At 39.5% G+C, this 16,913-nt stretch overlaps 2 protein-coding genes and 1 long non-coding RNA gene across 6 annotated transcripts in view; 1 reads left to right on the top strand and 2 right to left on the bottom strand.

Moving 5' to 3' along the window:
- The window catches only part of RTN4 (reticulon 4), a 66,493-nt gene extending 54,365 nt beyond the window's left edge, over nt 1–12,128 (top strand). For all 4 annotated transcript variants that reach the window (XM_004284367.2, XM_004284373.2, XM_033414225.1 and 1 more), the window contains 5 exons: nt 454–592; nt 9,663–9,732; nt 10,385–10,431; nt 10,616–10,674; nt 11,127–12,128. In XM_004284367.2, coding sequence (XP_004284415.1) covers nt 454–592; nt 9,663–9,732; nt 10,385–10,431; nt 10,616–10,674; nt 11,127–11,169 — 358 coding nt within the window. In that variant the 3' untranslated portion in view covers nt 11,170–12,128. The remainder of the gene's footprint in view (nt 1–453; nt 593–9,662; nt 9,733–10,384; nt 10,432–10,615; nt 10,675–11,126) is intronic.
- LOC125960819 (uncharacterized) lies at nt 2,913–4,850 on the bottom strand. The gene is made up of 2 exons (XR_007470866.1): nt 4,554–4,850; nt 2,913–3,290 (listed from the first exon to the last, which is right to left on the bottom strand). It is a non-coding gene; the product is annotated as an uncharacterized LOC125960819 (long non-coding RNA).
- EML6 (EMAP like 6) overlaps nt 11,226–16,913 on the bottom strand; it is a 315,760-nt gene continuing 310,072 nt past the window's right edge. The window contains exons 39-41 of the mRNA XM_033414224.2: nt 16,670–16,823; nt 16,169–16,269; nt 11,226–14,263 (exon numbers count right to left, since the gene is read on the bottom strand). Of these exons, the coding sequence (XP_033270115.2) occupies nt 14,107–14,263; nt 16,169–16,269; nt 16,670–16,823 (412 nt within the window). The 3' untranslated portion in view covers nt 11,226–14,106. The remainder of the gene's footprint in view (nt 14,264–16,168; nt 16,270–16,669; nt 16,824–16,913) is intronic.

Consider the following 16,913-nt stretch of genomic DNA (forward strand, 5'->3'; position numbering starts at 1 on the left):
AAAACTTGATGGGATAACATTATGTCCTCCTGAAAAAACCAAATCCATAATAATAACTACCATTTATTGAGTGCTTCTTTGTGCCTGATTGTGTTAAGCACATTACTCATTGAAATCTCAAGATAATCTCCATTGTATAAGTGAGGAAACTGAGGTTACAGGGATGACTAAATAACTTTCAAACGTTACACAGCCAGGTAAGTGGTAGAGCTTAAGATTCAAGCTCAGATAGGTCTGGTTTCAAAGCGTCTGCTTTTTTTTCTATACCCGCGTTATCAATGAAATACCCCATGCTTGGTTGAGTTTTTACATTGTGCTTAATTTGGAAAGAGTAGGCTTCCATAGTAAAATATTTTACTAATGTCCTCTTTTACAGATATATTATTGCTGATTGACAGACATCCAGGGAAAATCATCCAGTCAGTGACAGTTATGCTGTGTTTTGTTTTCTAGGGCGTATTTGGAATCTGAAGTTGCTATATCTGAGGAGTTGGTTCAGAAGTACAGTAATTCTGCTCTTGGCCATGTGAACTGCACGATAAAAGAACTCAGACGCCTCTTCTTAGTTGATGATTTAGTTGATTCTCTGAAGGTAAATTTACTTGCTTTCCATTTTTTGGCATACCCAGAATTTAATATCAGAGTTAAGAGAGTAAAATTCTATTTTCTATATTAAAGTAAATGATAAAGATGTAATGAAATCATTACTGTAAACTTGGGTTCCAAAATTCAGAATCTGATCAAATATTTAAGATGGAGGAAAGACAATTCCTTTTTAAAGAAAAATGTTATAAATTCATACTTTTAGAAATCATAAGGATTAAAAGTGAGAAGATAAAAGAGAGTTTTGGCTGTAAGAATAAAGATTATCTAATAGAGTTATTACCAGATATGATTTCATCTGCTTGACTTTGTTTTAGAGTCTAGCACTTAATTTCTTAGCTTGTGTGTGATTCATTCATACTATAAGCTATTTCATATTTTTTATACTTTCTTGGGATCTTTATTCTGGAAAAACTTTAATATTCTGAACACTTCGACTAATCACCAGTCGGTAAACTTTGGAATTTTCTTTAGTTTTTGGATCTTGCTACATAGCAGCTGTTAGAGTCTCACCTTGCAAGTAAGCTCCCCAAAGTTCAGACTGATTTAAAGCGAGCACTAAACTCGTCACGTAATGTGAACCCCAAGCACTGGGACTTTAGTGCTTTTCCTTTATGTGGAACCTGCCGTTTGTGTTGTGTGTGTTATTGCCTGTGACTTAAGACGGCCTTGTTTCCAATCTAAGCCTGGGTAGAAATGTACTGTGGTAGTAATTACCATAATTTCTCTTTCCCAATAGATATGTACAAGTTTGCAATTTACTGTGCAAACCAAGGATGTCATAGCAATTGGATGATTGGGTCTTTAGATTCGGTGAAACAATTTTTGAACTGGTCAGAATAGGTTTAAATGCTCAAAATGCTTTTGACAAATGTCTTAGCCTTAATAGGCCAGTAAATGGACATTATTTTCAGCTGTGTGCTTCTCTCAGTTTATTAAGGCTTGGAACGTCCGTTACTAATAATATTAATGGTAAATTAGTTAACTTTTATTATTATCTCTTGTGTAGATTGCTTGCATTTAGTGACTCATTCTGTAGTAGTGCTTTGAAATAATCTGATGTCAGTCTGTAAATAAAAAGATCATAGTTATGTCATTTGGGATGTTTGATTAGTTTCAAAAGGGAACAAATAATATTTGGGAGTAAATCAAATAGAACCTTGTACACATGGGTCCTAGAAGAAACCAGCTCCTATTTATTGAAGTGGTATTCACAATATATAGCTTGAGTGCTCGGGTAGAACATGTTTGAAAAATTATTGAGCGGAAGGTACTAGTGCAGTTTAAGATGAAGGGTTGTGTGGGTAGTAGTTGATTGAGAAGAAACACTGTAAATAGTGATAACAGAGCGTCAAACAGCAAAGGGCCATCTCTGAATTTGGCAGTCAGAAATTGTTGGGGGGGCTGACTTCAAACAAAGGCGTCATGAAACTTGATTGAGGAGTCACTGTTTTTATAGACAATAAAAACTGCAACAAAAATAAACTAAAAGTCATCATGTTTGCAGCGTATAGCAGGGAAGGTAGCTATGTATGTCTAATTTAACATTTTTCTTGAGAGAAGAGGCATTCTTGAAGATACCTGTTTAAAAATAAAACAAATTGATCTGGGAATGATTCATTCATTGTATTCCAGTTTTTACAAATTACAATTTAAAGTTTCCCCTTGTCTTTAATCAGTTGAAAACTTATTTGTTCTTTCAGAGTTTATTGTCATCTATACACAGTCCTCTGTGTAGACAGTTATGTAGGTGTGGAAATATTTGCAAAGGCTAAGGAAGTGAGAAAATGTTAGAGGAGGACTGATTAAATACTTTAGAAAGCCTTTAAAATCTGATTTGCACAGGTATTTGAAAATAGAATATGAGGAAATTTTATTAATAAATTACATTTATGAGATAATTTCTTTTGCTGTTAAATCTCATTTTAAAAATTTCTTTTGAAAATTACCTTGGGTTTTTGTGTGTTTTTTTTAAACAATTGTGTTATTATGAGGAAGCTAGCATAAGTGAGAGAAACAACTTGGTAAATTCTTGCCTTGAGTGATTTTGCTAATTTGAAAGTAACGGGAAATGGCACATAACGAGATAGGTTACTTTCTGGAATGCTTTATTTTTATGAGTTTTTCTTATATTTTTAAAACATTCTTTGTTTCTTAATATTGGGTAAAAAAGAGTTGCATTAGAAGTGTAGTTTACTACTTTTTCTCCTTAAGGATTAGAAAAGAGAAAAATAAAACTTATTTTTTTATTAAGTTTATTAAGTTTAAACTGAGTTTTAAAAAACTTAGATTTTTATTAAGTTTAAAACTTATTTTTTTAATAAGTTTTTTTTTTTTTGGTGGTACACGGGCCTCTCACTGTTGTGGCCTCTCCCGTTGCGGAACGCAGGCTCAGCGGCCATGGCTCACGGGCCTAGCTGCTCTGCGGCATGTGGGATCTTCCTGGACCGGGGCACGAACCCGTATCCCCTGCATCGGCAGGCGGACTCTCAACCACTGTGCCACCAGGGAAGCCCTATTAAGTTTTTTTGAATTGTTTTCCCGAGTAGTGTTTTTGGCAAGCCCAGAGCTCAAGGAAAGCTGCTTGGTGACTTCTCCAGATGGCAATTCATTCAGGGCTCCAAATAAATAACCGTTGTTTCAACATATTAACACTTAGAATGAACTTTGCATTTAGGTCTCAAAATCTGTTGAGGCAAAGAATAAAGTAGGATGTTAGTCTTATTCTCCCAATGCAAAACCCTCATAATATACACGAAGGGTCTTCCTAGATAAACTTTGTGGTTCTTTTTGATTCTTCATGGGGGGACTTATTGTGTGTGAGTATTATAGATTTCATTTGTTTCTTTTCACTGAATTAAGGGTACTATAGAAACACAGGATACTTGCTTAATATGTCTTAATTGGAAAAAGCTGAGAAAAAAACACTTGTCTCTTTTCAAAATGACTTAATAGTATTCTTTTTCTAGAGAGAGTTCCTTGAGCATTTGCCACTCTTATCCCCCATAGTTTTTGTTCGTATAGAGAGCATTTTTAAAAAGAAAATTATTTTCCCTCTAACTCTGCTACTTTTTGCCTTTTGGCTACAGCAGTTGGCAGGAGAATCATATTCTTCCTCCCTAAAGCAAGCAAAAACGGTTTTTGCAGTTCTTTTTTTTTTTCTTTCACTTTTTCAATGTAAAGGAAAAACCAATTTGCTCTGTTAAACTGATTTTATTTCCTTATATTCAGATTTTAAATTTGGAAAGTTTGCTGATAAATAGCCCCAGGCTCTCCAGTTTCCAGGTAAATTTGTGATCTTGTTAAATAACAGAGTTTTAAAAAAATTTATAGGATCCAGCTTTTGATTGGGATTACTTTTATCATATGGTTCATAGCTAGGAAAATGGAAACCACCCTGATTTCAAGAAAATGCAGTGGGAATTAGTCTCATTTATAAATCTTTTTTCATTTAGAAAATTGACATTGTATCAAGCTCTGTAGCTTTTTAAAAATAATAGCTTTTTAAAATTTGAAAGAGGTTTCTCTATAACTCGCTGTCTTTATAAGTATTTCATGCCCTCAAATTTATATAATCTACATTGCGAGATTCTGGGTCATAATGACTGCTACTTCTATTTGAAACCTTCTTCCTCAGAAGTTAAAAAATATAGAGCCACTATCCTTACCATGTGAAATTTTTCTTCTCTTTGCTTATTATCATTTTTTTGGTGCTGTGAGAGAGAGGCTATTCTATACGTTATTCTAAAGAAATAACCAAACCCCAAGGTTCATCAGGCCTGTTGGAAAAGATTTGATGTGAGGTGGTGGTTCATCATTTGTGCCTGGTCTAGATCTCTTTTTGGTGGTTGACTTGGACAAATAAAAATAAGACATGTTCTGCAGATTTCTCCTTTTAAATTCTTGTGTACAGTTGACCCTTAAACAATTTGGGGATTAGGAACACTGACCCTCCTCACAGGTGAAAATCCATGTACAGTTTATAGTTGGCCCTCCATATCCCCGGTTCCTCCTCATCCAAGGCTCCTCTGAATCTGCGGTTCCTCTGGTATCCCTGGTTCCATATTCATGGATCCAGCCAACTGTGGATCGTGTAGTACTGTAGTATTTATTGTTGAAAAAAATATGCTGACAAGTGGACCTGTGTAGTTCAGACTCTTGTGTTCAAAGGTCAACTGTAATTGTTCCATTTGTTTTGCTTCTTTGCAAGCTTCTAAATCCTAGAAACGATTTCAACTGTCTATAGATTGAGCAACAATCCATTTCCCCAAAGATTAATTCGAGTCAAATATTATGGGCAAAATCACTGAAAAAATATTTCTAATTCCATTCAGTAGCATTTATTTCAAACATTAGTGTAAAATTTTACCACAGGCAAATGTTTTGATCAATCCTCAGGATTTGTTTTAAAGTGGGTTTGTTATGTTGCATGCCAGACATAAGCTAAGGGGAGGAGAATGAATGGAAAGGGAAGTAAAGGAGGAGTGCTCTCTAGGAAAATTAAGCTGTGAAAGCTGTATATGTGTCCTTTTCTTGACAAGCCTAGTGTATATCACTTTATTATTCTCTGAGAAGTCCAGAAGAGCCCGGATAACTTTCTTTAACCTAGTGATACTCGTCAACTGTGTTTAAATAACCCATTACCACCAGAAAACTAGTATAAGATAGTTGAACAAATTTAAACCACCTAGTTAAGGTTTAATTCCATTTCTGTGATTGACCTTCTGTGTAAGCTCTTTGAAAGGGGCTCTTGTTTTAAAACAATGGTTCTCAGCCTTGGCTGCGCACTGGAACCACTGGGGAGCTATAAGATAATACTTTGGAAGGGGAAGGGCTGGGGGTCCCATCCCCTGAAATTGTGATTTAATTTTTCTAAGGACACTGGTTGGAGAACACTGTTTTTAAAAGTTATGTCTTTAAGCTGTAAACCCTAGGCTATAGTTTCCCCCCTACGCTTACTTCTGCATCCCTTTTATTATAAAAGAAAAGCATGTGACAGTCTCCACTGGGCTCAGCTTTGGGACTTCTTGAGTAAGGCTCAGCTTTATTAGGGGGTTCTGCCTTTTGAAACCTCAAATCCCAAGAAAAAGTCTAATACTTTTATATACTAGATACTAAGACTAGGTGTTTTCGGCAGAGGTTCTTATTTTTCCGTCATATGGCTTTGGGTGATAAAGACTGGATTCTTTATGACAGTAGTTCTGTGACTAGCAGTGAAAATATATGTTAAAATTATAAGAAAATTTTTAGCTATGGTTGTCTGATCATCCGGTAACCATAATGTTCCAGAATTCAGTCTGAAATCTGAAAGTGAGCAAAAAAGGCCTGAATTCCAGAAATAGCTGACCCAAAAGAACATTAAAATCTAGCCCTCGGGCTCCTAGGCATTAATCAACATACATATTTTGACAGTTTCCTTTCTGGTTTCTTTGGCCCACAGAAAAATTAGACAGAAAATGGGCTGGGGAAAATGTGATACTAATGAATGAGGCTGAAGATGTCAAAAGTCAAATGATTTTCAGTGTTTAAAACTTCAGAAAAAGTGTGAAAATGTCAGAATTGCTCAAGTAATTTCTGAAATTCTGTTAAACGCCCTCCTCCCATTTTCCTTAAAAATGCCTCCCCACCCCACGGAGACATCATCTAATAAAAATATCTGCAGAGCTTTTCAATGAGATATGTATGTGATATGCACTTAAATTGAATTCCCTTTTCCCCTGGACAAAAGACAAACAAGACATGGCCCTTGCCCTCTTCCGCTAAGTACTTACTAGACCTCCATTGTACTTTGCCCCTCTTTCCTCCAGTCTCATTAGTGCCTAAAGAGAGATGAGCCTTTGACTTCCTCAATTAATATGCATTGGCTGCAGTGTTGCCAAGAATTTGCCATAGAAGAGCACAGAATTTGTAGGTTTAAAGTGTTTATTGACCTTCTCCCTGCCTCTTTGTAACAGCATGTACATTCATGACCATTAATAAATGATTACTCTGTAAATGGTTTTACTATATAGCAGAGCAGAGATTCTGGAGTCAGATAAACCTGAGATCACTGTCACCTCTAGTCTGGCAACTTGCTTAATCTTTCTGTGTCTTGGTTTTCTCTTCTATGGGGATAATAACAGTATTTAACTTTTGGGGTTATGATGAGATTAACTGACCTAATGTATGTTCAAAAATTTGTTAGCTGCTGTTGTTATTGACAGTTTTAGTAATTGTGCGATTGCTAGATGCTGGTTCTTAACGCCTTTCTTTTCTGATGGTGTGTTCTCTGGAAACCCTTACCCAATATTTTCGTTTTGGGCCCCTGAAGTGTTAAATTTTCTCCAAACTTAGCTGCAACATTTAAAAATTCTGTGATAGCACATAAAAATGTGAATTTCTGGTCTCTCTCTTTAAATGGGAAAATTTGGCAACATTAGCCTGGAATACTTGCTCGGCAACAGTCTGTGGAGCTGGATTTTGTGTGTGCTCCTTGAGAGGGAGGATGCACATATCTGCCTCAGTCCGTACCAAGGCTCCCTCATGTGTTTATGTCACCTGCCTGGCCCCATAGACCTTTGAAGCCTCCCTCTGTTCCTCTCTTTGTGTCTGGATAGTCTGGCTTTTAGAAAGAGTGTCCTCCAAGAGGCAAGTCTAGTGATATTTGAGCCCCTTAGATCACCTAGGTGTGAGGTCTTGGGTTTCTTTGTGGCTTTGGAGTGCAGCCTTGTCGGTGACTTAATGACCAAATTAGGACTTATTTCTAGCTTGTGTGTTAGTTTCTGAATTTTGTTATGGTAAGGGTGTCTTTATTGCTAAAGCAATTTCTTCTAAAATGTAGAAGGTCGACTCTTCCGTGTCGACTTGTGGATGGTGATGGATGAAAATAGCTCTGTTGCTCTATGGTAAACTTGCTCAAGTGCAGCAGTTATATTTAGCTTTTGCAATAGGAGGCTAAAACTATGTGAGAGGGAAAAGGCTTGCTAACTGGAGTCATGCTTCAAACCGTTCTATCAGTGGTTTCATAGTGGTTGCAAAGACCCAGGGCAGCATTTAAGTTTTGATTTTCAATTGATGAGTGTTAAGAAGGCTTGATATTTGCTCACTTGAACATTAAATTCAGTTGTAGGGGTAAGCAGAGTGTTGCTCTTTGTAGAACTGACAGTTGCTGCAGGAATCCAAAGTGTCTTCCTAACCTGCAGTAAATATAATTACTAGAGTCTGAATACTTTAATTACCGCTCAGTACCCAGCTCATAGTAGGCATTCAATCAGATTTTGTTGAGTGAATGAACACATGGACAAAGATATGCTTTAGATAAGGGTTAGCAAACTAACTGTCTGACCAGCCCATGGCCTGTTTTTGTACAGCCTGGGAGCTAGGAATAGTTTTTATGTTTTTAAAGGATAATATTCAAAGAATATGTGACAGAGATCCCTTGTGGCCCACAAAACCGAAAATGTTTATTATCTTACTGTTCTTTACAGAAAAAGTTTGCTGATCCCTGCTTTAGATGATGGACGTGCTAACTCCTCTCTCCTCTCCTTTTCACATATACTTTGTTATTGGTACCTAAATAGTTGTACATGGTGGCATCGTGGTGGTGTGTGTGACCTACTAAATTAAATATGGCAGAGAGATTGCCAGACACATGAAGGCTCTTAATAGGAAGCAAAGGAACTGCTCCTGCTGAATGTTTAATAAAATCTGGACTGACTTTGTGTTTATAAGTCTTCAAGAACTTCTCTGAACATGGCATTGCGTTTTTACTATATGATGTAGCCAAGAACTGGAAGAAAACTTTGAAATCCTCTTTTTCAACCATTCATGAGTAAACTAAAGTATGTAGAGGAAATAAAGGACTTCTCAAAATGAAATCACTTTTTGGAAACAAGGCCTTTCCCAAACTGCTGTATTTAATGATTAAAAAAAAAAAATCCCAGATTTTGAGACCAGATTACTAAAATAGGAGAGTTTAGTCAGTTCACTGCAGTCCCCAGTCCCCTGGAGGAGACAGTGAAATATGATATATGAGTGAAGTATTACCTCAACTTGGGCAAGTTACTACACTCTATTTTTTTAGTGTCTGCATCTCCTGTGGTAATGATAGCAGTGCCTACCTTATAAAGTTATTAGGAGGAATAAATGAGTTTGTAAAGCATTTAAAACAGTGCCTGGCACTAATATGGTAAGAACTGGATTAGTGTTTGCTAAATAAATAAAGAAGGCAGTGGCTAAAAGAATAATAACGGTCAATTTTATTAATAGGTATAAAAGTTAGAGGAGTCCTCATTCCAAGGGGTCCTCATTGGCTGTTAAAACATGTATCACTGGAGAGACAGTGCCTCTGATCCTTAATAAAATGCTAGGGCTGATATTTTTGGTACTGAAACCTAGTCTTCTTGATAATAAGTCTTCCTGCACCATTATTGCTTATTCAGATGTATGATATTTTAATGTCTGAATTATTCAGCTCATACAGATCTTGAATCACTTAACTTGTTAGTACTTTAAAATCAGTTTTAATAGCTAATTCTCATGATAGCTTTCCAGTCTTCCCATTTAGAAGCTAAGTGCTATAGGTGGTGTACCTTTGGTATGTTTTCTGATCTCAGAGAAAACAGAATCAACTATTTGGTAGTGTAGTCCAGAGAAAAATGAATTGAGTCTATTAATTGTTTTAATTAGATTCAGAAATTCCTGAATGGAGACTGGCAACTTAGAAGTGAAGTACCCATATTATTTTACCGAGTCTCCAAGGAGTATGCCTCTATTAGTTTGGCATTTAGATGGGTTGCTTTTATTTGAAGGCTTAATTAAGAAACTTTACTTGGGGACTTCCCCGGCGGTCCAGTGGTTAAGACTTTGCCTACCAATGCAAGGAGTGCGGGTGGTTCAATACCTGGGCGGTGGAGCTAAGATCCCACGTGCCTCCTGGCCAAAAAAAAATATAAAACAGAAGCAATATTGTAACAAATTCAATAAAGACTTTAAAGATGGTCCACATCAAAAAAATCATTAAAAAAAAAGAAACTTTACTTGAATTTTGTTTTTAAGTGGCTAATGTTATTTTCTTATAGTTTGCAGTGTTGATGTGGGTATTTACCTATGTTGGTGCCTTGTTCAATGGTCTCACGCTACTGATCTTGGGTAAGTCTACAAAACCATTGGAATGAGAAATTACAAAAAAGATGGGGGACTATCCCTGGCGGTCCAGTGGTCAAGACTGTACTTCCACTGCAGGAGGTGCGGGTTCGATCCCTGGCCAGGGAACTAAGATCTCACATGCCACACAGCACAGCCAAAAAAAAAAAATAAAAAAAATGGTGTGCAAGGAGCTTAAAGACATTTTAGTGGAGAATATCCTTATATTATAGGAAAAATAGAGGATATAGGTTAGAGATTGTGATCTCTTTAAATAAATTGCTAATACTGATACTGTTTATGGAAAAGCCACTTTACTTCCTGAAGACTACTCCAACTAACAGTGATAAACCAGATCAAGGGTGGCCTTATTTGATGGTGCAGTCATAGATCTAACTAACCAAGACCAGGGATGCCTGTATTTTATAAAGTTTGCGTGATGTGATTTGAAGCCAGGAATGGTTCCTGCAGCCTCCCTTGGTTACTTCATTGCCCTGTGGTGGCTCCCCACCAGCAGGTGCATCCAGGAGATCCTTGTGTCTTCCTCATTAGGAACACTTCTGACTATCTTAAGAGTGCTGCCAGTTTGATGGCTTTGTAGTGTTTGTTCCCTAAATCATACCAGTCTGTTTTAAAGGTTGTGTATTTCCTTTTTCAGCTCTGATTTCACTCTTCAGTGTTCCTGTTATTTATGAACGGCATCAGGTAATTTAACTGCAGATTTCAGAATACAGAGCACACTCTCTTATATGGAACTTAGAAATGGATCAGTGCCAGTTTCCAAAGCCTTATAAAAATGAGAAATGTGGTTTCTTAAGCCTTTAATATGTTTAATAAGATTTTTTAGCAATGGTAATTTTCTAGTAACTTCTTTCTACCTCTCTTTCAGGCGCAAATAGATCATTATCTAGGACTTGCAAATAAGAATGTTAAAGATGCTATGGCTAAGTAAGTATTTAAAATCTTTTTTTAACACTAAGGATAGGTGTACTGACTTTGACAACAGCGCAGTATTCTCATATTTAAGACATAATGAGTAGTCAATTTCAATCAGACCTAAAGTGTGACAGAGTTGCCAAAAGATTTTTTTTCTAACATTTGGATCATTAATTTCTTATTACATATATATATATATATATATATACACACACACACACACACACACACACACACACACACATATAATACTTATATGTATTTAAGGCTTTATTTAAGTCTAATTTGTAAGGCCAGGGTGGCAAAATTATAGCTTATAGTTTGACAGCCTTAGGATTTTATTTCCTGTATGAGCTGAGCAATGTACAAGTAATTCTTGAATTAATTAGTTAAGAAGCAGAAAACAAAATATTAAAATTCCAAAATATTTACACTAACCTTTTCCCCCTCCTTTTCATTTGTAGAATCCAAGCAAAAATCCCTGGATTGAAGCGCAAAGCGGAATGAAAAAACCTGAAATAATTAACAGTAGGAGTTTAAAGGGGATATTCATTTGATTCCATGGGGCGGGGGGAGGGTCAGGGAAGAATGAAGCCTTGACATTGCAGTGCAGTTTCACAGATCTTTATTTTAGCAACACAGTATCTGAGGAAAAATGACCTGTCTTGACTGCCCTGTGTTCATCATCTTAAGTGTTGTAAGCTGCTATGTATGGATTTAAACAGTAATCATATTTGTTTTTCCTGTATGAGGCACTGGTGAATATAAAAGATCTGAGGAAGCTGTATATTATTATACTTTGTTGCAGGTAGTCTTGCTGTATTTGGGGAATTGCAGAGAAAGTGGAGCTGAAAAAATAACGCTTTTCACAGTTTGTGCACTGTGTATGGTCTGTGTAGATTGATGCAGATTTGCTGAAATGAAATGTTTAGACGAGATCATACCACCAAAGCAGGAGTGAAAAGGCTCGCCTCGCTGGTATGTTCTAGGTGTATTGTGAATTTTACTGTTATATTAATTGCCAATATAAGTAAATATAGATTATATATCTATCTATATATAGTGTTTCACAAAGCTTAGCCCTTCTACCTTTCCAGCTGCCCCACAGTGCTTGATATTTCAGTCGTTGGTTTCATGTGTGTAGTTCCAAAGCACATAAGCTAGAAAAAGAACATATATTTCTAGGAGCACTACCATCTGTTTTCAACATGAAACGATGCCATGCCAATAGAACTCCTCAACATAAACTTCATCACACAGTCTTACTGTAGTTAATTTTGTCACAAACCCTGGACTGAAATCTAATGCTTCCAAAAGTGTTGTTTGCAAATATCAAACATTGTTATGCAAGAAATTATAAAATGACGATTTATATACAATTGTGGTTTAAGCTGTACTGAACTAAATCTGTGGAATGCATTGTGAACTGTAAAAGCGAAGTATCAATAAAGCTTATAGACTTAAAATATGTTTTGTATTTTGGTTTCCTGAACGTGCTGCAGATCAAAATGGTAGACTTCACTTCCACGCGTGTGCGGTGGCTTGTACTTTCAGAAAGATTTTAAGCTCAGAGTACAGCTACATTTATTTTGAAAACCTAAAGAACAATTTATATAATCAAATTTATTTGACACATACCAAAATGTTTTTTTAAATATTTTTATACTTTGATAATTGAAAATACATGCACCAATATTTTAACCTAGAATACAGTGCAGGATTTATGAACATACGTAAAATCATACCATATAAATGTTTACAAATCAGATTTAAGAACTTTTCTTGACACACAGACACTATTGCTTTTTAAATATAGTGAACATATCCTCATTGATCAATTTATTGTTCTTCACGTGGTTATTCAATGCAGGATCCGATCAGTATGAAAGGTCAGTGGTACAATATAGGCAGACGTGGTTATCACTCAGCATCACCAGTCACATGGTTACAGAACACAGAATTAGGGCTGCATAGGGACTCTAACTGTGGGCCCAACAACCTATCAGTGGATTAATGTAAGGCATTAATAAATTGGCATATAAAAATAGCTTAATGAGTGATCTAATCCATTTAGAATGCTGAAGCACTTCTGTGGTAAATGTTAATCTATTTAATTGAAAATGCTTCATTTCACCTTTCCTGTAAACTGACAACTGCAAATAGCCAGTGACTCAAGATGCAGAATTTTTTAGTTCACTGACTAGAAGGACGAATCGGTACATGTGCTCAGAGTCCCAGTCCCTCACTCACCAGCCTGCCTTCCTGAGCGTGCCGTCAGCCCTCGCCGTTGTCAGCGCTCGGACAGGTGTCAAGTACGATGGAGGTGGTTTAGGATGCCTTCTGGTCTTGCTGGCCAAGTCACATTCTATCATCCAGCCAACTCTGAGGAACTCTAAACTAGATGATTTTGTTTTATAATCTTGAGTTGTCAAATATTATTTGGGCTTAGGAATTTGTTCGGCAAAGAGTTTTTAAAAATCCAGACTTGACCTATGTAGTTCACGTGACACTAATCACTGGGGCCAAGTCCACCCCACGCTGGGAGTGGTAAACCCAGCGCAGCCTCAGGTCACCTCAGTTATCACCATTTAGGTTTAACGAGATAAATCAGCTCACCTTCCTGGACCTACTTGAACTTTTTTTTTTTTTTTCCCTTCTGTTCTGTAGTAGAGGTTTGTTTTATTTGAAGTGTTTTGGATGTTGTGGGTTTGGCACTCAATATGATGAAAACCGGTTCTACCCACCCACCCTCCGACTCCTGAATTTAAGTTTCTTTGCTGCTCAACTTCAAATAGCCACTGTTTTCCAGGCAGGTAACTGATGTCTTTCATTTAGGAAGCCTTGACCTAAATACCTGACCTGGGTGGCAGAGCAGGAGTCTGCTGAGGGTCCTGTAGCCCTCCTCAGTTTTGACGTTTTAGCACCATATGTAGAAAGGAGACAATCTGTGGGAGGGGAGACAGCAGCCCACACACCTGGAAGCTTTCAAAGGCACTTAATGGATATAAAACTCTGCAAATGAAACGTTAAAAAATTAAGTGTCTCAACTTGTTTATACATGGCTCATTTGGTTTTGAAAGCTAAATGTGGAGAACAGAGGCTATCGATATTTCTAGTTCAGTGAATCTAACTTAAGCTGTCCTGTTCAACTTCCTTAATTGTAAAAATGAACATTTTTAAAGTATATAGAAATGTACTAGCAAAACATCTTTTGTAAAAGTTTTGATGCAAATCAAAAGCTACATATTGGTTAGGGTAACTGAGGCTTTAAATTTTGTTAGTGGGCTACATTGTCAGATAGGATTTCTTTGTCAGTGTAGTTAGTACGTATAGTTTTTGGTCTCAGGAACAGAGGCAAGCAGTCTTAACGTGTTAGAACTGACCTTCCTTTTTGGCCTGACGGTTTTGGAGATTCCAGGCGATGGGCGCCGTCACACCACTTCACTAGCACTTGGAGCTTGTACGGCCTGCGGTGTCGTAGGCCTTTCCCAGCAGCTGGCGGCCAGGAGGCACCTCATCACTGCCTCCGCGGTGGCTGGCGGCAGCAGCAGCAATAAAGTAAGAGGACTCTGGCACTTCCAGGCATCGCCACACGAACACACTGAAAAGGCAGACCAAACAGTCATTTTGCAGGGCTGGACATCATGCTTTTGTCAAGTGACAAAAACCAACTTTGCCAAGTGCTCCGGAGTCAAGCCCAGGTGGTGTAGTGAACATTTTGATTTCAATTTCAAAAAAACAAACTAGGGATCTTGCCACCAATTAAAGGTCTGTTGCTTTTTTAAAAGGTCTATTGTTTTTTGTTTCGTTCGGCTCTTTCAGCAGCCTGCGTGTCCCTTCTGAACGGGAGGACTTCTGGCAGCCTGACTTCACATTATCTCTCTTGTTACTACTGAAAAGGTTTTATCAGCTCCACTCGAGTAGGAGAGCCCTTCCTGGTGCTCAGCACAGGGCCAGGGATCGTGGTAGGCTCCCATGACTGCAAAGGCCAAGGGGGCCCTGCACTGGAAAGGTGACGTCTAAGCCTTTTTTAGTAACCAAGCGTGCCCTCGTATCTCCTGGGGACGGGTTCGCTTATGTCTCCCGGTGCTCGCCTGTTCACAGTTTGGCGGATGCTGCTTTGAATGGGTGTTTGCGCCCCACAGGGAGCTGCTGTCAGTACTATCTCAAGGGCTCTAAGTGCCAGCAGCGGTTGGCACAGCAGCCTGGAGATGGGTGCTCCCAGGCAGGCCATCAGAAAGAAAGCATCTTTTGGGGCCATTTTCTACACAGTGCTTTTGGGTAGGAAGTGGGCTGAAATTCTCTTCAGGTGCCTTTTCCACAACCTCAGACCACTAAAAATAAATCTGGAATGCATGCATTTCTTCTTGATCCCCCCCCCCAGGAGTTCTGCCTGGGCTGAACAGAAACCAATATTCACGTTTCGATAAAGCCCTTCAACTGCATTAGATGTGGAGAAGCTGAGTAACTTCGAATGACCTCATCCTGTTGCTCCACACTCCAAATAAGAAATGCCCTCTGTGGAGGGACAGGAGAAAGCTGCTTTCTTGGAAGTGCTGATGTCATCTCTGGAGCAGGCTGGTAGGGGTCCTTCCAAAAGGCACTGGAAGACCAGCCATGCCTCACAGGACAATGGGCCTGTTTCACAGTGAGCAGTGGTTAAGGTCAGTAGTAGCCCTGGCTCAGGAATCCACATAGCTGGCTGAGGTTCTCCTGCTACTAAATAGCACTGGCCCTAACGGCTTCACCCCTTATCTGATCTCATGTGTATAATTGGGTAACACATGTCCTGCTCGTTTCTCGGGGTGACTGAGGCTCAGTATTCCTATTTTTAAACCTCTCGGTTGTGGATTAATGATCCACGTTAAGAACACTGGCGATGAATTGGAAGTTCTGAGTTAAAAGGCCTATGGATCAAGGTCATTCTAACCTCCTGATTATATGCAGTGGACGCCGTGGGCTGTCCAACAGCTCCTACTGGAATCAGTATCTTGGGCCTCTCACCACCTGCCCCTCCAGCCAGCAATGCTCAGAGTAGCTGTTGCATGCCGTTGGCTTCTCACCAATCCCAGGACAGCTCTAGTGGGGACAGAGTCCCATCAAGAATTGGGTTGGGGGCTTCCCTGGTGGCGCAGTGGTTGAGAGTCCGCCTACCGATGCTAGGGGACATGGGTTCGTGCACCGGTCCAGGAAGATCCCACATGCCGTGGAACGACTGGGCCCGTGAGCCATGGCCGCTAAGCCTGCGCGTCCGGAGCCTGTGCTCCGCAACAGGAGAGGCCACAGCAGTGAGAGGCCCGCGTACCGCAAAAAAAAAAAAAAAGAATTGGGTTGGGAGTCACCAGAGACTAAAGCCCTTCTACTTAGAAAGTCGTCACTGGATCTCTGGTTCACTGTCCCACCTCAGCCCCTCCACGTGCCCCTGGGAGGAGCTGACACCTGAGGTGGGGACGGGAGGGGGTGAAGGCTAGGCCTGGGGGCAGAGCTAGAAGAATCAGGCTGGTACCTGCAGTCGTCTCCTCCAGTGCTGACCACGTACTTGTCGTCATGAGAGAAACGGATGTTTGTCACGTGAGCCGAGTGACCGAAGTAACGCTTATGCTTGGCCTGTGAGCAAAAGTGAATGGAAGTGATTAAGAGACCCTGTTCCTTCAGCCACCATGGACCACTTCCAGGACTCAGTTCCCCCCTCCTAGGACCTCCCTTCACCCATGGGATGCCCGTTGGGTCTGAACATCTCTGTGAGCAAGCCCTTCGCTGGCTTCCTGCCTCATTCCTGCCCCACTTGTGGCCACTCTGTCCCCCCTCCATCCTCCTGGCTTCCAGGACTTCCCCTCCTGAGGGAGAGGAAAAGGTTAGGTGTTGCCAAGTCTCCCCAGGGCTGTGACAAGATTCCTCTTGTTCTAGATTCTAGATGGCCGTGTAGATGTGGCCACGATTTCCAGCCGACCGCAGAAGATCAACCAGCCTGGAGGCAGTGCAGGGAGTTACTCTAAGGAAAACTCACAAATTTCTCTGTGCATGGGAAATCAAAGAGCTTCACGAGCCCAAAGTCGTCTCCCGTGACAATGTTCAGGCCAGCGTGGGTCACACACGCGCAGTTGACATCAGCCTTGTCTGCGTTTCGTGGCCAGATGCCAATGACTTCGTCTCCCAGAATGCTGTTCCAATAGGAAGAGGTGTGAGACGGGTGGGAAGGCTTCGTGCAGTCAGGCACCCTCTCCCAGGGACGAGAGGGGAGTTCAGCGTGG

The sequence above is a fragment of the Orcinus orca genome, chromosome 13, assembly GCF_937001465.1.
Source record: "Orcinus orca chromosome 13, mOrcOrc1.1, whole genome shotgun sequence".
NCBI classification, from domain to species: Eukaryota; Metazoa; Chordata; class Mammalia; order Artiodactyla; family Delphinidae; genus Orcinus; species Orcinus orca.